This window comes from Meriones unguiculatus, chromosome 2 (assembly GCF_030254825.1).
Source record: "Meriones unguiculatus strain TT.TT164.6M chromosome 2, Bangor_MerUng_6.1, whole genome shotgun sequence".
NCBI classification, from domain to species: Eukaryota; Metazoa; Chordata; class Mammalia; order Rodentia; family Muridae; genus Meriones; species Meriones unguiculatus.
In genome coordinates, this window is record NC_083350.1 from 63,831,170 (window position 1) to 63,852,960 (window position 21,791).

At 41.8% G+C, this 21,791-nt stretch overlaps 1 protein-coding gene across 15 annotated transcripts in view; it reads right to left on the bottom strand.

Moving 5' to 3' along the window:
• Dtna (dystrobrevin alpha) overlaps nucleotides 1-21,791 on the bottom strand; it is a 358,988-nt gene that overhangs the window by 69,637 nt on the left and 267,560 nt on the right. For all 15 annotated transcript variants that reach the window (XM_060377612.1, XM_060377620.1, XM_060377611.1 and 12 more), the window contains 2 exons: nucleotides 18,396-18,609; nucleotides 6,882-6,967 (listed from right to left, as the gene is read on the bottom strand). In XM_060377612.1, the coding sequence (XP_060233595.1) occupies nucleotides 6,882-6,967; nucleotides 18,396-18,609 (300 nt within the window). The remainder of the gene's footprint in view (nucleotides 1-6,881; nucleotides 6,968-18,395; nucleotides 18,610-21,791) is intronic.

Genomic DNA, 21,791 nt, shown 5'->3' on the forward strand with positions numbered 1-21,791 from the left:
TCAAAATGTAACCTGAGGATACCGCATTTATACTGTAATTACATGTTACACATATAACAAGATTTTACTGGCTTGTGTTTTTAGAACCTGCACTTTAAATCTTCCAGATAAAATGATGCTTCACAATTGTTATTAATAGTGATATTGTAGAAATTCTGAAGTTAAATATCCAAAATATACTAGGAACTCAAATAAATAACTTAACCATCTGAGAAAACAAACTGAGTAAAAATGGGCAAAGGAGCCAAACAGGTATTTTCTGAAAGAAGGCATACAATTCATTAGAGGTTTGCAGAAATACTCAATATCAATGATCATATAGTAAGTACAAATGAAAGCCATAGTTAGGTAGATTCTCTAGTAAAAACGGAAAATGAAAGCACAAAGAGAACAAGTGTGGGAGAGAACTTAGAGAAAAGGGAATAGTTGTAAACTGTTGGTGGAAATAAAAATTACAGTCATCACGGAGGTAAGTAACACAATTAGAAAAAAAGTAAAATTACTACATGATCCAAAAATTCTATTACTGAGCACATATTTAAAGGTATGTATTGGGTGTGCATCTAAAGTTACATCTAAGTGAAACTAGTTTGTCGATGAAATATCTGCACTTCCATCTTTATGATAACATATCTGCAGCAGTAAAGGTGTGTAATCAACCTAAGTGTCCATTAATAAGTGAGTGGATAAGTAAGAGTGGCATATCCCCAGGGGAATATTCTTCAGCCAAAAAAAAAAAAAAAAAAAAAAAAAGAAAAAAAGAAGGAAATCTTACCATCTGCAACAAAGTTGAAGGGCATTCTGTTAAATGAAATGAGTCACATGCACAAAAACAAATATTACATGTTCAGACTCATATGAAAAATAAATTTGTTGATTTCAGATGTAGAGTGTACAATGGTGATTACCAGAGCCTGGAGGGCTTAAAAGACAGTCAGTGTAGGAAACGCGTCACCAAAGAATATGTAGTTATAACTAAGGAACAAGCTCACGAGAGAAGCTCTCTAGCAGGGTGACAAGGTAATGAATCTGATGTCAACACAGTTGATGAGCACACATGCTCATCGCAACATGCTGTATAAAATGGTGCATATGTTAACCAGATTGATTTAAGCATTTCACAGTGCATTTTATGTGCAAAACGTATTATAAGTAATTAATACAAATAATTTTATGTCAACTAAAAAAGAAATTAACTTTGAACCAAAGTGTTCCCATCATCTCTGCAATGTTGTTTGCTTGGTGAGTTTTATTTCAGGCTCTAGTCAAACTGGCCAAGAATAAATAAGTCAAGAAGAAGTTGACAGTGGAAAAACATGGTGATTAATTTTACACATGAAAGCTGAAACATTCCAGTGGAGAGGGAGAAAAGAAGACTTGGGAAAACCTGACTGGCTTTTCCACGGGAACTGCTATCCTGCTGGCTTTGAGGCAGGTGGGTTGGTTCTAACAGGATCACCCTGAATGTCCTTGAGGTTCTGATTCTTCAAGCCAGGGCACCTTTTGAAATGTTCCCTGGGCTTTTCCAATCACCAAGTGAAAGAATTTAGGCAATCTTTCTGTTCTGGTTTGAATGGGAACTATGCCCTTCCTCCAATGCTCATTTTTGAACACTTGGCATGTAGCTGTTGGTGCTGCTTTGGCAAGTCAGGTGACTTGTAGGGTGGGAGGCACGGGACAGATATAAGCCATCAGGGGTGGGCCTTAAAGGGCGTGCTAGCTCTGGTTCCACTTCTGGTTCCTCATGCGTCCTGATTGTCTACAAAGAGAACACACTATCTCTATGTCACTGCTATGGGCGGCACCCTGTCCTGCCCCCTTGCCTTCCTCAATGTAGTAGACTGTTTTCTATGAACTGTACACCCAGGTAAATCATTCCCCCCGAAGTGTCAAAAGTTTGGACACAGTGAAAAGCAGTGCATTCCTAACCAGAGGAAAAACAGGAGTACCCACAGTGACCTTCCGCACACATGACACTAAAGTGAACTTTCTTTGTGTTGAGGAGGGTTGCCAAGTAAGAGTCAAAGTACGTATGGACCTCAGAGACGATCAGGAGCTGGCTGTGCATGGCTGACACAGGTCATCAAAAAGAAATGAAGGAACTCTGAAGTTGATACAAAAATAATACAAGTTTATACTTTAGTTTTGGGCTTAAGAGGATAAGCCTGCAACCTACATATTGAATGCTTGAAAAAGGGATTATTTCAAGATTTCCGTCAGTTAATAGACGTAATGCATTCAGAATAAACATTTCACAGGTGGGACACAGTGTTCACATCTTAGATATTTTCATTATTAATTTCATACTGTGTGTGTGGGGTTTTTTTTGTTATTGACATCATTCATTCATATGAAATTTCCAGTGGGAGTTTTTCTTGTGGCTCCGAATCATATTATAACCCTTTTGGTGTTTCCTATAGCACCATAACATGAGTTAGCTTTCACTGGTTCATTCAGCTATGGTCAACCTGACACATGCCGAATGGGTAGCCTTGTGCTAATCAGTGAGTATACCTCTGGGAGGCTTGGAGGACTGAGAAAAGCTTGAAGGACGCCTCATAGAACAGCACAGATTGCCACACTGTGCTGTGAACATTGGAAGAGCAGCGTGGATGGCATGCAGAGGTCAGGGCAAAGGGTAAAGGCCACTGAGCAGTCAGCACAGTTGAGGGAACTGGTTTAGGGAAACAGGGTCAGGCCAGAGGAGAGTGCAAGCATGGTGCTCTCAGGGGAGTCCGTAAGGGCATCAGGGCAAGGTGGATGGTGACAGCAGATATAAATAGCCTTGAAACTTGGGCTATGGAGTTCAAAATGTGTCTGGAAGATGGCAGGGGAGATAATTAAGGATATAAAGAAAGATTTAAAGCTAGGAGATAATGAAGGCTTTAAAGTTAGAGACACAGCCCTGGAGGCAGCTGTGGAGGCAGATCAACCCAATTAGAGAGAGACATTTGATAAATTTGATAAATGCAAGGTGTCTGCTACAGTGTGGGTTTTCTGAACTAAAGGAAAAAAAAAGCATCCAGAAACTATAGACAAAACATGATTCCAAGCCGTGGACTTATAGGCTTGGGATTCCTTTAAGATCTGGGTTGTTGGGACTGGGGAGTCGGCTGAGGTTGTCCAGCGTTTGGCTTGTAAGCATGAGCCTGTAGCTCGCTCCCTAGCACTTTATAACGGTGCTGGGTTTGGTGGTGCACACTTGGAACTTTAATGCTATCGAGGAAGGCAGAAACAGGAGGACCCTTGGAGTTCACTGGCCAGCCAGTCAAGTTTAACTGGTGAGCTCCAGGCCAATGGTTAATTCTGTCTCAGGAGACAGACGAAACTTCCCCATATGACATCCAAGGCTGTCTTCTGGCTTCCATCACATAAGCATGCACCCACGCACACTTGCACACACAGCTGGGATATGCGTCTATGCATCTGTGCTTGTATGCAGATACACTGGACACATTTAAGAAAAACCAACCAACAGGACTGTCCAAGAATCAACTGATAGAGCGGGTAATTACAAGACCAGAACAAGTAAGCAGAAAAGGCATGTATTAGGTCACTTTCGGTTTACGGTCTTCTGCCATATACCCACAGAAAGTAACCCTTTTTCCACAGCCTGTACCAACGGCGCCACCAGCGGTCACAGAGCAGACACCCCATGTATTGGTTGCCAGTGGCCCTAAGTAGTAGAAACTTGAATGTAAGGTGGAGTTAGTGTCCCCTTTATTGCAGTTTTTCATTTTTTATTTATTACAATTTATTCACTTTGTATCCCAGCTGTAACTCTCTCCCTCAACCCCTCCCAGTCCCGCCCTCCCTTCCTCTTCTCCTCCCATGCCCCTTCCCCAGTCCACTGATAGGGGAGGTCCTCCTCCCCTTCCCTCTGACCCTAGCCCATTAGGTCTCATCAGGAGTGTCTGCATTGTCTTCCTCTGTGGCCTGGCAAGGCTGCTCCCCCCTCAGGGTTGGAGGAGGTGATCAAACAGCCAGCCCCTGAGTTCATGTCAGAGACAGTCCCTGCTCCCATTTTTAGGGAAGCCACTTGGATGCTGAGCTGCCATGGGCTACATCTGTGCAGGGGTTCTAGGTTATCTCCATGAATGGTCCTTGGTTGAAGTATCATCTCAGAAAAGACCCTTGAGCCCAGAGTTTTTGGTTCTGTTGCTCTCCTTGTGGAGCTCCAGCTAAGATTTTAATAAAATTTCCCTTATTTTTCTGTTGTGTTTTTCTTCTTGCTTTTAAAGAATTTCAGTAAATTATTCTTGCTCTGTTCTCTCAATAAAAAGGGACAAGTTGGAACAAACCAAATATCCTTCTTTCCCACGCACAAAAATAGAAGTATTGCTAAACAAGTATGGCTGGGAAATGGGCTCAAATATGTTAGATAAATTTACAGACACTGAAACAAAAATTCAGATCTTGAAGTCTTGAAAAACGTCACGTTTTCATTTTACTTTTTCTTGTCACAAAAGTAGTACAAGAAATCATGACTTATCTGCTGTATACCTAAAACAAGAGCTGTAAGAGAAAAAAACTGCATTAAAGAATCCACAATCCCATTTGCCAAGAGCCAACCATCTCTGTCTGTGGATGGATTGTCTCATTCAATCAATAACAATTACTCAGACTAGAAATGTTGGTGCTGAAGGATATTCATTTTGTACTAATATGTTTGAGAGACTTTTTAAATCAAATTGCTTAAAACTATATTCAAGGTCAAACTGCCTTCAACAAAATTACCTGGAGGCCATTACAACCATCTTACTGGGATTACCAATATAAGCATGACTCTTGCCGGAGAACTAGGGACAAAAGGTGGTGACTGAGGCCCACTGCTCTCCAGACAGGAAAGTGATGCATGGTGGTCACACACACCCTGCAAGCACTTTTCTTTAGAATTTGTGACATGGGGACTTGTGTCTGTCGCCATTGGGATCCCTGCTGTGGCTGCTTCCTTCACTGTGCTGAAGAAGACTGACTGTGTCCATGGAGAGCAAGCCTGCTTTGCTCACCTGGCTTCTCGGAGGATGGTAGAAAGAGTGAAGAGAAAGCACCGCAGCCATTACACTGATCTCTTTGCATTATCAGGTCGGCCGAAGAATTGCAAAAACTCAGAGAACCAAACCAAACCAAACCAAACCAAACCAAACCAAACCAAACCAAACCACAACTATAAATTAGCTTGAGCTAGAGTTCATGTTTTTAGTCACTTGCCTACCAACTGTGCATTTGATGTATATTTTAAAATTTTTAGTGTGTGTGCTCACATGCATGTGTGTATGTATGTGTGGATGTTAATGTCTTGTGTGTGCAGAGATCAGAGGACAAATCCTGGGAGCTGGTTCTCTTCCTCCACTTTGTTCAATCCTGGGATTAAACTTAGGTGTGCGGGTTTATGCACAACCACCTCTGCCCATTGCCATCTTGTCAGCCTTCCTTTCAAATCTGATCTTGCCTGAAAGGAAGAATGGATCTTCCCAGCCCAGGATGTGAAGATTAATCCTGTGTCTGCTATATCTTTCTTGTGACAGTAACTACTGTAGTGAGTAGCCTGAGATGGGCAAAGAGGGAAAGGAGGTTGTTGAGATGGCTGACCCCAAAGGAAGGCAGCATCTGACTCCCAGGAAAGCTGAGAAGAATAGCCTAGGTCCCCCAGGACAAGGACTGTGGCTTCCCAAAATGCTCAGAAGGTCCTAACATTTAGAGAACTGTCTTTCATCAGTTAGGCTCAAATTTACTCTAATATATGACTCTTTTATTCATTTGTCCATGAGTACAACCCTGAATAAGCATTAGGAGATGCTTTTGGAGATTTTAATTCTGGAAATATTTCTCTAGTGTCCTCAGAATAAGTGGCCAACTGTGACACGAGGGCAGCAGTCAGGCTCCTCTGGGTTTTTACCTCCGGTTTGGGTCATTCTGTTAAACTTTTTCTTAGCCTAATCTTGAAGAAAATGCCTCCTAGATAATCCTGAAGCCATTTAAAGATGGAAGAGAAAGCCACTGGCTCCTGGAATTTCTAACTTTTCATCTCCCAGTCAAACAATGAAGTAGGTAATTTTCAACTTCTTTTTCTCTTAGGCTAACCAAAGAGAAACTAGTTGGGCCCAGGGTCTGGGTAGGCTTCTCTGGATTCTAGGTGCATTGGCTGTTCCATGAAAAAAAAAATGGAAGTGAAGGAAGTTGATGGCACCTCAGTTTTGCTATCCTTTGTCTACTCTGGTTAGTCAGTGAGAAAATGTCCATGTAGTAAGTCAGGCTAGATTCCAAAGGAGCAAAGGTTTTCCCCTTCTTTTACTCTTTCCCTTTTGACTACCCAGAATCTAATGAGCAGAAAGGGAGGACGGTACCCTATGGTTGACAGAGCTAGGAGGCACCTGCCAGGTTTAATAAAATCCCCCCAGGTAAGATGTGGAGGGAAACTAAAGATTAATGAAGTGTAATCATGTCGCATAGTGTGATCAATGGCATGTCTGGTCTCAAACCTGGATTATCAGTGGTAGTGGTCATGCCCTTCCCAACACAGCACTCCATGGCCAACTCACAATATTTACGGTAAAGAACAAGGTGAAATCCAAATAACAACATCATTGTCAAATAGTGAAAACTGAACACTTTAATATCAGAAAGACTTTAGCTGGAGGTACCTGGGAAGTTATAAATAATGATAATCCAAAAGCAGAAGAAAATGTTCATTTCATTAAAATTTATCTACTGTGGAAAGAGTCTTATTATAAAATGTAAAGGTCAAAGAAGACTGCATTTGAAACAGCTCTCACAGAATGAGGGAAGGCAGAGATGGACAGGAGGACATGGCGGGAGTAAGAGAGAAGGTGTGAGGTACACAGCAGGGACAAGCAGAGCGGGGGCAGGGAGTCACTTACATCTTAACTTGTCCATGATCTTCCCTCCACACAATGTAGCCAAAGCCATTTTGACAGCAAACACTGAGATTTTACCATGGCCTTCCCTGTTTAATGATAACAGAAAAAAAAATCATGTTATTCAGGGTATTTCCAATAAAGAATGATGACATTTTCTACCCTGTAGAAATTGTAGGCTACATGGCTGCATGTGTTACCCAGACACATTTTAGAAAAGGCTGTGAATACGATTCAACACACATTGCTGATAAACTGTCTACTTGACGCTTTTGTTTTTCAAGAGGAATCAGAATCTTCTAGTTTATTTGTTGTATATGTCACTTGCTCAAAAATATAGGCTGGCAGCCAGAGAAATAGGCCCTAGATGGCTATGGGTTTAAATAACAGCTCATGCTTTTTTTCCTTTGAGCTTCATGAAATAATTCTATGCACGATTCCAGTCTCTCTAATTTATTCAAACAGACTTCCTAAACTTCATGTTTTATTTCCTTAAAGAATTTTAAATTTCAAGTTAGGTTAACTATGTGGACTTTTTAAAAGCTCAACTTTTATTTTTTTGATATTTTTAAAAACCGAAAATAGATTCTTTTCTCATACAATACACCCCAACCGCAGTTCTGTCCCTCTACTCCTCCCAGTTCCCCAATCACTCCTCCCTCCCAGATCTTCTCACTCTGTTTCCCTTCAGAAAAGAGCAGTCCTCCAAGAGACAACTTTTAAGAACTATTCTTTTCAACTATCATTTTGTAAACAATTTGTATGTATGTAACACATTTATATTAAAAAGACAGCTAGTATTTTAAGAGGTCAAAAAGTAGGAGCTGGGCTGAAGGGATGGCTCAGGGAAGTGCTTGCCATGAAAGTTTGAGGGCCCAAGTTTGGATCCCTGACTCCTATATCAAGGCTGGGTGTGGCGCCATATGCTTGCAATGCCATCATCAAGGAGGCAGAGCCAGAAGATCGTCATCCAGTCCAGCCAAATCGATGAACTCAGAGATCAGTGAGAGAACCTACATGACAACATATGTAGGATTTTCCAATAGAATACTTGCAAACAGAATCCATGAACACGTCAAAAAGATTATTTACCATGACCAAGTAGGCTTCATCTCAGAGATGCAGGGATGACTCAACATACATAAATTGATAAATGTAACCCACCACTTATACAAACTGAGATAAAAAATTTCATCTCGTTAGATGCGGAAAAGGCCATTGACAAAATCCAGCACCCCTTTGTGATAAGCTTCCTGGAGAGATTAGGCATGCAAGGGACATATCTCAACATAATAAAGGCAAAACACAGCAAGCCCACAGCCAACACCAACCTAAATAGAGAGAAACTCAAGCCATTTCCACTAAAATCAGGAAAAAGATAAGGATATCCACTCTCTCCATACATATTCAGTACACTACCTGAAGGCTGAGCTAGAGCAATAGGAAATCTGAAAAATACCAAGAGGATACAAGTAGGAAAGGAAGGAGAAAAATATCCTCATTTGCAGATGAGATGGTTTTATATTTAAGATCCTAAAGTCTCCAGCAGGATACTTCTATTGCTGATAAACACTTTCAGCAAAGTAGCAGTATGTGAAATTAACACAAGAAATCAGTAGTCTTCTAATACACAAATGATAAACATACCAAGAAACAAATCATGGAAACAGTACCTTTCACAATAGCTTCAAAAACATCTTGAAATTACTCTAATCAAGGATGTGATAGACTTGAACAATAAAAGCTTTAAGATACTAAAGAAATAAAATTGAAGAAGACTCCAGGAGATGGAAAGATCACCTATTATCATGGATCTGTAGAATTAATATTGTGAAAATAGCCATCATATCAAAAACAATCTACAGGTTCAAAACAATTTCCATCAAAATTCCAACAAGAACAGCCTTCAAATTCATATGGAAACTTAAAAATCCCAGATAGCAAAAGCAATCTGAATAATAAAACAATGGCTAGAGGAGTCAGCATCCCCAATTTTGCACTGTACTGCAGAGTTATAGTAACAAAATCAGTATGGTATTGCATAAAAACAGACACCATGATCAATGAAATAGAATTGAAGACTCAAGCATGACTACATAGCTATAGACATCTGAGTTTTAAAAAGCAGAAAAAATACACACTGGAGAAAAGACAGCATCTTCAACAAATGGTGCTGGTCAAACTGAAAGCTTCAAACATGTAGAAAAACAAAACTATATATATATCACCCTGCACAAAAAGCTCAACTCCAAATAGATAAAGGATCTAAACACAAGACCAAATTCTCTGAAGCATGTAGGAAAGAAATTGGTATACTCACTCAATCCCCTGGGCACAGTAAAGGCTGTTTTGACCAGGAGGCAAAAGCACAGGCACTAAGACCAACAATTAATAAATGGAACTCTTGAAGCTAAAAAACTTCTGTGTTGCAAAATACACCATCATTCAAGCAAAGCAGAACTTACAGAACAGAAAAAATTACTTATCAGTTCTCCATCTGATGTAGGGTTTGTTTCTAGAATACACAAAGAACTAAAAAACAACTAGCAACAGCAGTGACAAAAAAAAAACAAAAACAAAAAACCAAAAAACACCAAAAAAAAAAAAAAAAAAACAACAACCCCAAAACCTAAACACAACCTGAACATCAAGAAAGCAATTCAATTAAAAAAAAAAAAAGGGCTACAGTGCTAAATGTTTTTCAAAAGATGAAACATAGAAGGCTGACACTTAGAAATTTTAATATTCTTAGTCACTTGAAAAGTGAAAATTAAAACTACTTTGAGATTTTATCTTGCGTCAATCAGAATGGCCAAGATCAGTAAAACAAAAGACAGCGTGGGCCAGTGAGGCTGTGGGGAAAGCAGAACACTTACTCATTGCTAGTAGGAGTGAAAGCTGGTACAGTCCCTATGGAAACCTGTGTGGAAGTTCCTCAAAAGGCTGAAAAAGCAATCTACCACAACAGTCAGCTATACCACTCTTGGGCACATACACAAAGGACTCTGTCAGTACAGGGATACCCACATGCGTATCCATGTTCGGTTCTGCTCTATTCATAATAGCCAGACATTGTAAACAGCCGAGATGTTTACCAGCTGATGATGAAAAGATGCTACACTCACACAATGGAATATTATTTAACGGTTAAAAATGAAATTATGGCAGGCGTGCTTTTAATCCCAGTACTTGGGAGGCAGAGGCACATGGATTTCTGTGCGTTCAAGGCTAGCCTGGTCTACAAAGTAAGCTCTGGGACAACCAAGACTACACAGAGAAACAAACAAACAGAAACAGAAATTATAAACTTTTCAGGCAAATGGATGGAGCTAGAGATAATCACCCTGAGTGCAGCATACCAGATTCCCAAAGACAAGTATTGCATGTTTTGTCTTACATATAGATGTTAGAAATCAAGCTTTTAATATGTGTTTTATAATCTGAATAACTGCCGAGGTTAGGGACCTTGTAATGAGCTAGGGAGGAGATCTCTTAAGAAAGTGGACATAGTTACATACATACATACATATACATACATATATATGTATATGTAAATATATATATATATATATATACTAGAATAGGAGGATTAAATGGGGGAAGGAGTGAGAGAGCAGGGTAAAGGAGGGTATATGGGGAAGGACAACTAACACAAGTCTTTTAGAAAAAACATATGGACACTTACTGCTATAGAAACTCATACACGTATGGAAGGAAGTGGGATCAACATATGATGGCGGAAGACAGTGCCCAAATAGCCACGATATACTACCAAATTAAACATCTAGTACCAGGAATGGGTAACATCATGTTGAGCTGTTGGCCAGTGGAGACGTACAGATCCTGCCCCAAACCACAGACTACTGTCAATGCTGGTGGTTGCCCCGCCCCCAACATGACAGTAAGGTCCTATTGCTGAAGATACCACTTATATATGTCATGGAGCTTCTGCCCAGCTAGAAGCATCACCCCTACTGACTAGTGCTTATGGTACTGGAAGTTACTATGCATCCTATGGAAGAAGAGAAGTAATCTGTCTCACACAACCGGGAACCGTGTGGCCTACAGCAGCATCTGTCTGCAATAGTGGCACAAAATGTGTGGGAGGAACCAAGCAGGTTTTGATTGGATGAAAGGTCCGTTCCGTACCATGGAACTCGTACCTGACACTGCTAACGGGACCAAGAACCTGGCACTAGGCTAGGTTGTGAGTCCTAGGGGAAAACCTCCCACTATTATCCTATCAGAGGAACCCAGCAATGAAATGACTCCTGATGAAATAATGCTATGCCCATACATCAGTGTGCTGCTCAACCCTCTTGTGGTAGATGGCGATTAGCACAGAGACCCACAATTGCATAACGTGGGTAGAGTGAGAGAGCTTGGAGCACTCAGCCCTCCTTGGGATGTCTTCACCAAACCCTCCCCCGAAACCTCAGGGATCTATGAGGAAGTGGAGGCAGAGAGGTCGTAAGAGCCAGAGGTAGTGGATGACTCCAAAGGAACAGTGTCATTCAGACACAAGGAGACCTATGCATGTATGAACTAACAGCACAGCATATACAAGACCCGCACAAGTTCAAATCAGACAAAACCCCCCGCACAGAGAAGGGAAATGGACACATAGTTTTACCCACAAGGAAGCTACTTGCAATTGCTACCTTCTGGGAGAGGGACAGGGCTTTCCTTCCCTTGGAGTGTCACTGAGTATATCAAGCTCACTCCAAGGCAAAGCTCATCATCAGGAGGAGTCAGCAGCAAACACATTCCATGGCTTTTGTGTGCTTTTTGTTTTGTTTTGGTATTTTTGCTTTTTTGTTTGGTTTGAAGTTTGTTTGTTTTTTTTTGAGAGGAAGAAAGATGAAATTGGGCATAGAGGGTGGCAGGAGGGATTTAGAAGTAGAGAAGATCTGGAAGGGGTTGGCAGAGAAAGAAATAAGACAGTCAAAATGCATTGTATGAAAGGAATTTTAAGAAAGCTAATACAAAGAAATCCCTCCCCCCCCAAATAAGTTGGAGAGTAAATCAGGAAGGCTATTAGTATCAACCTCTGACCTCCAGACACACTCACACACACTCACACTCACACAAATGCACACACTCACAAACTCACATACACACATATCTTCTCTCACACACATATTCTCTCTCATACACATACACACACACACACACACACACACACACACACACACACAGATGAACATGTACACATGGCCCTGACATTTATAAAAGTAGGAATTCTATTTGGGCTGTTTCATTTCTCCCAAAAGTAACAGAGATGCTGCCAAATCATTAATTCATTAATATGTCATTCACAAAACACACAAGGAGTATTTGGAGTGTAGTGTTTCTCTGAGGCTATATGCCATCTGGAATATATTGTTCATTCTCACAGTCCTAGGATCATAAAACTATCACGTTTGATATTCATGGCGGTGAGGGTTGCTACTCTTAAGAACGACAAGAGGAATAATCAGGAGAGCACTGCGTGTCTCCTGGCAGACACGTTGGGACCTGACTGCAGGGACAGTAATGAGAAATATAACCACACCACCAGCTTTTCACTGCAAATTCAAGCTCTGAGTGAAGCTGGTTCCTCACAGAAAATCCCTCTAAAAATTACAATTGGTGTGTCATTCCTTCTTAAAAATATTATTTCTAAAAGAGGGTGGGAAAATTGTACTCGTTGTAATGGTTTCCTTTTCACTCCAGAAGGCAGTTCCTGGTGTACACTTGTTCACATTGCTTCATATTGTCTTTGGGCACCAAACAAATATTGTGGCTTTATGTAAATGATCCCAGACTTTTGCCTTTTGCAAACTGTTCTTTTCTGTTATGGCTTGGTGTTAAAATAGCCTATCAAATTGTTCTCTTAGTACTTACGACCCACCAAAATATTTCTGAGAGTCAGATAAACCTGAGAAAAATTATCAATGGTGCAATCTAAAATTGCTTCCCTTTTCTTTCTTTTTCTCTCTCTCTATGTATATTTCAGTTTATTTACTTTACATCCCAAGGGTGCTCCTCCCCCTTTTCCAGTCCCCTCTCCCCTGAAATCTCTTCTTAAACGCAGGCTTTCTTAAGTGTTTTGTTTTCCTTGGTATTTTGGTGCCACTCTCTGGAAGCATGCCAATTTCCTTAGACAATGGGAAGAGGAGATTGCATACATACCCTTTGTCTAAAATATGAATGGGTAACTGTGGGATCTATTTTAAAAACCATGACTTACATCAAGCTGACTTCATTATAATGAAAAGCAAGCATGTGTTTTCTTCTGGGCTGGGTTTTCATGGCTCTACCTAGAGACCAATGACTGGCTTTAGGTAGGACGTTACTTTTAGGGAAGGGTCCCAGCAAGAAAAATCTGATGTTGAGAAGAAGGAAAACAGTAGATCCTGACAGACCTGCCCAGCCAGGCTGACCTCAGCACAGTGTTCACTTTCTCCACCTTGCCAAGGGAGTTTCCTGTTTGAAGTTACAGAAACCCGTGCCAAAAGCTCATAAGTGAGCTCTGACGAACACCTTCTTGAACAAGCTGAAAACATTATCCCTCATTGAGGAGTTTGGAAACAGGAAGAGCTTCTTTTGTGCACGCCTTTTATAAATGGCACCTCATCTCATGTCCTCTCCTTATTTATCTGTCTCTAGCGTATAACAGCACACATCTTATAGGAAGGTCCTAGCATGCTAGCTAAACTAGTGAAAGAATAAATAAAAAAAGAAACCTTCTGACTTATAGTGTCAGAAATGTTTGACTAAAAGTTAAGTGATTGACTTTGAGCCCCCTAATGCCTTAAATTTGGATGTGATGACATCTATTTTTGTTTTTTCAGGCTATTGAATGTATTAGCATATTAACAAATACAAGTCCTCTGGTTGGCCCTGCCATCTCCCAGGGTTTCCTTCAAAGTTAGTGGAACACCAGAGAAATACTTCCTCTGGTCTTGGGCAAGGCGGGTTTGCCAGGAGTTCTCCATCTGGAGTGAGGCCAATGATTGTGACCCTTTCACTCCCTTGGAATTCTATCTCCTGCCCATTCAAAGAGTACGCCTGACAAAAGATGAGAGATATTAAGGACATTCAATTTATTTACTACTATAAATATTCTTTAGGAAATGACTTTATTTTAATTCAAGCAAAATATTTTTTCGTGATTTTTTTTTTAAAAAAGGTGGCAGTCAGCAGAGGAGAACACTCTGTGGTTATCGTGAACTTAAGGCGTGCTGAGAAAATAAACAAATAACAACACTCTTCTCAACTCCTCCCAGTTATGGCTACAGAGCTAGCAGAAGAAACAAGGAACATCTGGGTCTGTTACATGTTCTTGCAGTCTTAAAAATGAACAATATATTTTGTTGGCATACAGAGAATGGCTATGTACCTTGCATTAGAGATCAGAACCTTATTCTTTTTTTTTTTTTAAAAGGCAGGAGAGTTTTGGCAGAATTTTAGGATAATTTATGTCCCAGCAATTGAGGGTGTCCCAGTCTTTTTTCCTAAAGGGCTCAGTGTTGTACATGGATGGTCAGTGGATTGCAAGGCGTGACGTGTGACACAGGGGCATGTCCTCCAGGGTTCAGTGTTCTCTATGTAAGACCACCATGTGATGGGTAGTTCTTCACTGGGGTCACAAAACAGACTCTAATGCTGTAATCTACAAGAGCTCAGATAGTTCCCTCCTATACACTCTGCCAGTATACTGAAGCGGTTACATGTGTGAGCATTACACTATTATAAAACGCACTGACTAAGGCAGGGAAAAAGCACATTAATTCTCATCTTTAAAATATGAAACAAATGCAAACACAGATTAGTTTAAATCAACTCCTGAAAGAAAATGATCTTTTTTGCCCCCATTCACATTGTCTACTATGATGCTCTATCACCCAAAATTGACTGGTCTATGTGTGTCTTAGAAGCATCACCTCATCTTCTGGACCATTCTGATAACAGTGCCAAACTGGTACCCATTGATGGTCCACAGAGAATACTGGATGCTTCTCACCTATTTATTACAACTACTGCATGGTTGCCGCCAGTTATGCTTGGTTGTGAAATGCTTCCAACAGGTTCATGTGTTTGGATACTTGATTACCAGCTGGTGATGCTGTTTCGGGAGGTAACAGACAGAAGGCGGTGCCTAGCTGGAGGAAGGGAAGGCAGGCCTTGAAGATTATGGTCAGTCTTGCTTCCTGATTGGCACATCTCCCTACCCTTGCTGCAGACTCCTGAAGTTGCTGACAGTGCAACAGCACCCATCATGATGGATGGCTCTCCTGACATTAGGAGTCAAAACAAACCCCTCCTTCCCTTAGGTTGCTTCTATCAGGGATTTTGTCATGGAGGTGAGAAAAGCAATCCATGTGTTATGACTGGAGAGTCTGTATTAAAAATACATTTTGTTTTTTTTGAAAACTGGAAACATTGTTCCCTGTAATATTGGCCACTGCCATACGAGGACTTTGGAGTGACCAGATATGTATGGGAATGATACTGGTGACAAAACAAGAACGAGGCCACTGTCATCATAGAACATGGGAAAGCATCTTAAAGGAAAAGATAGTACTGGATTGAAAGCTAAGAACATTGTGATTAAGTTGCTGTTAGTATTTTTCAGAGAAATAGGAAGAAAATAAGAGAAGCACATTGAAAAATTAAAAAAAAAATGACCTCTTTAGAGTGCAGGGTGTTAAGGCATCTCTGCCTTTTCATATTGGGCTTTCCAGTTTAAAAATGTGTCCATTTAAAGGGGGAGACAACCCCTGAGAGATGTCAGCGAGTGTACACCAACAGCACATCTTTGCTTCCCTGGGATCAGTCTTATTCTTAGCTGTCAAAATAGAACACACTGCTTTAAACACGGGCTCTGCAGTGGGCGGCAGGAAGTGACATCATGCCTCCACACTGGAGCTCATTTGGGTAAGCATAAGTTTACTATTATAAGAAATAGAAACGAACACTTATTTTATTCTTTAGTTTCTCTTTTTGTACTCGCTTAAGTTACAATTGTAGTGAACAGGACTTCCTGATGCTTTGCATCTCATATTTAAAAAGCTCATAGTAGCGAAACTCCCTGCATTAGATATTTCATGCTGGGGGTGAGAAAGCACAATACTTCCAGAATAGTTCCAGTTTCATATACCTATAAATATCCCTGAGTGGAGATTAGTCAAATGTCTAGGGGCTTCTAATCTGCAGGAAGAGCTGGTGATAGACTTTACGGTTCTGTGAATTACTTCTTACCATAGGAGGGTAGTCAACTTAGAATGCAACTGCCTTGAAATGATTCTGCAATATTATCAGCTGATATTTATTGATGGGACACTTAAGGCTTCACTTTGGAAAGTGATATAACTGATGTTTTTCAAATATAAATGGGGACTTCTAACCCTGTGGTCGAATGCCGTGCACTTATTTCATAAGACAGTCCCTTCATTATCACTAATCTAGCTCTCCCTCTCTATTTATGGGGTGGGTGCAAACTGTGCTTTAACTATGCTTTGACTCTCTAGTCACTCCCAGAAATAATTTAGAACTTAGGAAGAAATGGTATTGATTTTTTTAAAGTTATTTTCATGTCTGTGAGTGTTTTGCCTGCCTTTATGTGTGCGCACCACTTGCATACCTGGTGCCCGTGGAGGGTGTTGGATCCCTTGGAACTGGAGTTGTAGATGGTTGTAGGCCACCACGGGGGTGTTGGGAACTGTACCTGGGTCTTCTGCAAAAGCAGCAGGTTCTCTTCACCGCTAAGAGATCTCTCGAGTACCGTATTTATTTTAATGTTTTCCGTCAATTACATTTGGTGTGATCTAAAACTTAAATCCCTCCCCCAAGTTCAAGTACTAAAGGCTTGGTTGCCAGACTGTGGTACTTTTAGGAGGATGAATTCCTTAGAAAGCAGTGCTGAGTGCAAGCTCTGCAACTAGGGGTGAGCCCCTAGAGGGGTTGATGGAACTCCAGTGCCCTCTCCCTGCTTCCCAGACATCATGCGCAAACAGACCTCTGCTGATGTACTTAGCTTTATCCTCAGGCTCCAAGGCAATCGTGCTAAGTGAACATGGGCCAAAGCCCATGAAACCATGAGCCACAATTGCCCACCTCTCTGCTGTAAGTCACTCATGTCAGGTATTTGGCTCAGTGATAGGATGCACTTAAAACGAACGTGTCCCACTCAGCCTTTAGTGGCAAGTATGAACACTGCTGTGTTCCTGTTAAAGGGCCAGGATGGGAGTTCTGTTGCAGAAATTCCGTGACCCAGTTCTATCACCTGCCATGTGAAACCACAGCCCTCTCTCACTGTCTTTCCCAGCTTCTACAGTGGTCCGGCCAAAGCAGGTCATCTGACTCTGAAATATGCCCCGAAAAACCTCTTTGGGCAGCTGATTTTAAAAGCGTCTGTCTTCAGCTTGCAAATTTCTCACAACATCGTCATCACGGAGACAATAGTACATGCCGGTCAAACTGAGCAGGGACAATCCATGGCCACTCTGGGTTGCAAAGTGACAGCTGCTGGCTTTGGTTAGTAGGACGCTGCTCTTGTGGCGGCTGCTGCACCTACAGTGCCACGGTACACGTTTCAAAGCAGCCGAACAGGGGGACGAGGTGAAGCCTTCAGTGTTAAGCTACGACTGTGTAAAGGTCAGCTCTGCACTTTCCCCTTTTAATATTCAAGACACAGTAGAATCAGAGGTGGGATGTCATGCCCACACGGGAAGCGGAGGGTAAAAGCCCTTTGAAAACCCAGGCAGATCATGTAATTCCTGGAGTTTTCATCTGTCATGTGGCTGTCATGGACCCCGCAAAAAGCCTTAGCAGAATACCCAAGTCCTCACTCCTCCACTAACATGCCAGAAAGAACTGGGTAAGCGACAGCCTCTTTGTGCCCAGGCCCTTCATCTGTGAAATGAGATTTGTCCAAGCACTCCGTAAGATGTCAGCCAGCTCCGAGGTTCTCTGATTCTCTGAGGAGGGAATTATGAGATAATGAGGCTATATTTCAGCTGCGGTTCATGACAGGGGCACCCTGTTTCACTGTAGCACACAACTGACCGGTCCATTTAGGCCGGTCATTGTTACTTTTCTCCGCTAGCCAAGAAACTCTTCAATTTCTTTCCTGTCAGCTAAGGCGTCTTTGTGACACTCCAGAAACCACAGTCTCAGGTTAGATTGCAAAGAATCAAGTTTGACACATCTTCCCTTCCCAGGCTTTATCAAATTACCCAGCACGCAAGCCATCACACTGCATTTTGGAGCATCCATACAAACCATAACAGGTAGAATGACGGGGTTAAATAAACATTTTCTCATAAGATGCACTAGTCCTCCCTCTTCTGTTTACTTTCTAGTCGACTCTGCAGCCTTTACAGCTTTATTTATGAACATAGTGTCGGATGAAGAAAAAAATATAATGAATCTAGAAAATTATTTGGGAAAAGTAAAAAAAAAAAAAAAAGTACAAAGAAAAAAACAGAACCCAAGCACAGAGAGAGTAATTGACAGTCACAGGGGGCTCACGGGTCAAAGGCGGCGAGCAGGAAGTTCAGCAGGAGGCTGATGGACTGCTCCACGTGGATCTGGTGAGTGGTTGGCATCCGTTTGTTGAGCTGGTAAAAAATGGTGGAGAGCACAGCCTCCAGGCGGGCCACGTTGAGCTCTGTGTTCGGATCCAGGTTGTTCAAAGCGTTCTCCCGCAGCGCTTCGATGACGTTCCAAATGTCCACCAGGTGCACTGCAATGGGAGCAGAGGGAACACGTCAGCCCAGTGCGCAGGGGAGGGCAGCGGGCTCCTGGGCACTACCTTGGCTTGTCCGCACTCTTGCCCCCACGCTCAGCGGCCGTGGGTCGCACAAGAGTAGAGATCCATCCCCTGGACTTGAAGACCGCTCACTCAGCAACAAATGACTTACTGGATGCCGAGTGCATCGGCTACTTTCCGGGAAGAAATGGTTTAAGGGTGCAGGCCGTGATGGTGGCTGGCCACGGTGCCTCCACAGTTGGGAAGGGGAGAGACCAGCGCTGCTGTTCTCTTCAGTTTCTCCATGCTGTGCAGTTTAGGACCGCAATCTGTAGGGCGGCCTTCCCATCTCGGTTAACTGAACTAGTAACTCCTTCATCTACCTGTCTAGGTGTATCTCCTACATGAGGCTAGGCCTGTTAAGCTGGCAATTAATGTTAAACCATCACTCCCCGTGCCACACCCAACCCTCAACCTGCGGGTCATTAGTTCTGTGTTAGACGCAGCAAAACTGAGGGACAGGAAAGTTAACAGTCAGTGTAAGACTAGTCAGTCAGTGGCAAAACTGGTGGTCAAATTCAAGTCCACTGGGCTTTCAAAACTTTCCCCACTCAACACAGTAACTGCTAAAAAAAAAAAAAAAAAGATATAAATGCCTCAAGGAGATCAGAATCCTTTTTGAGTATGTAAAGTGAATTCATTTCCATTCACACACAGATGGACAGACACACACACAGACACACAGACACACACACACAGGTTGTAATAAATGAGGGGGCAGTATCACTCTGACATCCCAGTAGCTGTCACCACCAAAACTGTTTTTGGGTGCCCCTGTAATGCATTCTATGCAATTAGGTGATTGATTTTCTTGCTTTCTTTTACAAGTTTCCTGAACGCTAAATAATCGGAATTCTATTTGTTCACCGGATGGTTCTACCCAGCATGTTTTAAGAGTCATCTATATTGGGCATGCGTTGATAATTCACTCCTTTTGCGGTTCTCCTCCTGCCTGGGGGCTGTCTCTCACTGGCCCACAAAAATCAGGATGGGCAGGAGATGAGGAGCAAGGCTGGAAAGGCCGGTGAGGGTGAGCATGAGCAGGGAAGGAGATCAAACATCCAGGAGATCCAGCATCCGCTTCAGGGAGGGAGTTTAGCTTCAATTCTGGAGAACAAAGTTATATATCCCCCGGGGAGTGGGTGGGAGGCTCCAAGGATAGGTGTATGTAATTGATTAAAACAAGGCTCTTCAAGGAGGCTTGATCTGCATTAAACAGCACCTATCATTTGAATGGGAGCACAGTACCTAATTATCCTATAGGTGTAGGGAGCTAGCAGGGAGCTGTGTCAAAGGCCATATATCAAATGTGGTTAGGGGCTTCTATGTTTTAGAGACACTCTCCAGATGAAGTCAGGCAGAGAGCAGGAGGCCTTCCCTCCCGGGGAAGAGTTCTGCACCTTAACTCTGCTGCTGAGCTCAGAATGCTTATCCTGACCGGGAGGACGGCAACCTCAAACAGCAGGTCCTTCCAACATCCTTTCATTGCTGAGTAATATTACCCTCTGTGGAAATTTCACAGTTTGGTTCCTGACTCATCATCTCAGTGCATTTGAGTTGATCCAGGTCGTGGCTGAAACAAATAAAGCTTTATGAGTAATTGTATACAAGATTATGTATATTATGTATTATGTACATGTATAATTATGTGTTTCTGTTGTCTTGTTAAATACTTATAAATGAAAAGGTTGGACTGACTGTAGGCCAGTGTTTAAGTGTGTTTGTGTGTGTGTAGGGGGTGGAGGCTCATAGCCAGTCTTTTTTTATAATTTTATATTTATGCAATATTTTTGTAATTATTTTATAAATTTATAATTAAAAAAGGATAATTCTAATTCTTTTCAAAAGACTTTTTTTTGCTTGTATTTCATGCACATGGGTGTTTTCCCTACATACATGTGTGCGCCATGTGCATGCAATGCCCATGAAGGTCAGAAAAGGGTGTTGGATCCCCTGTAACTGGATGTTCAGACGGTTGTGAGCTGCCATGTGGGATTTCGAAAAGAAATTCACGCCATGTGAGCAGCAACTCATCTTTCCAGTCCTGTTCTTATCCAAGTCAAACTAACATTGCAAAGCACTCCCAAGGAAGCAGCATTTCTCAATGAAAGCTCCCCCCCCCCCAGGGAGAGGGAGTTTTTATTTTTGAATGTAATATTTGTGGTTCCTGTCATTATAGTCTGGTCCTCAGGCTGTAATTTCAAGATGGAAAAGAGAGTAGACATTAGATTGGGCTTACTTCATTTTCAAACTGCAATATGACCTGTCACTTGCCTGCTGAGTAGAGTTCTTTCATAATTTCCCATTAATTTTAAATCCAGACACGGCTTGCAAAGGCTTTTGTCTGTCTGAATTTGGCATGTCACAGGAAATAGTGACTTAATGTTCTGGGCAGATAAAACATCTAGATGTCATCTTAACATCAGTTAAAGTAAATGACCTTAGTATGTGAGTTACCTTACCTCCAGGCCCTTGATTCACTGAAAAGCAAAGCAGTGGGTCTAGCCAATTATGAGGATAGATAATCACAAATTCCATAAGTAAAACTGGGTTTGTAATTACTACTAAGGTACTGTATGACTCAAAGTTGTACAGTAAAAACAAACAAACAAATAAAAGTAGTTCCTACCTCAGTCTGCTGAGGACACAGTGTCACTCAATGACAAAAACAGTTTAAAAACTCATGGCCTATGGCAAGACTCAAAGCGGTAGGCAGAGAATGGAATTATGAGAGAGTTGTGGTGGAGCCAGAAGGACAAGTTTGGAATGAGCAGGATTTGGTTTTTGTGCCGAGGATGAAGACACAGGTTTTAAGACACAGGCCCAGCTTGAAAAGTAGCACTTCTGAGTCTAAGGGAAGAAAGAAATGGATATCGAAAGACAAGAAGCTGAAATAGCTAAAGCCTATTGCTGTGTTGCTGGCCTGGAACTCACCGTGAGGACCAGGCTGGCCCCAAACTCAAATACCAAGCCACCGAGAGGAGTGTTGGGATTGAAGGCTCATGACGCTATGCCCAGCCTAATCCAGACCATTTTAGAGTGAACATGCTCCTTACACCATGAACACGCATTTCTTCTTAGTTGTTACTGTATCACAAGCTTCTGCAGTTCTCTGG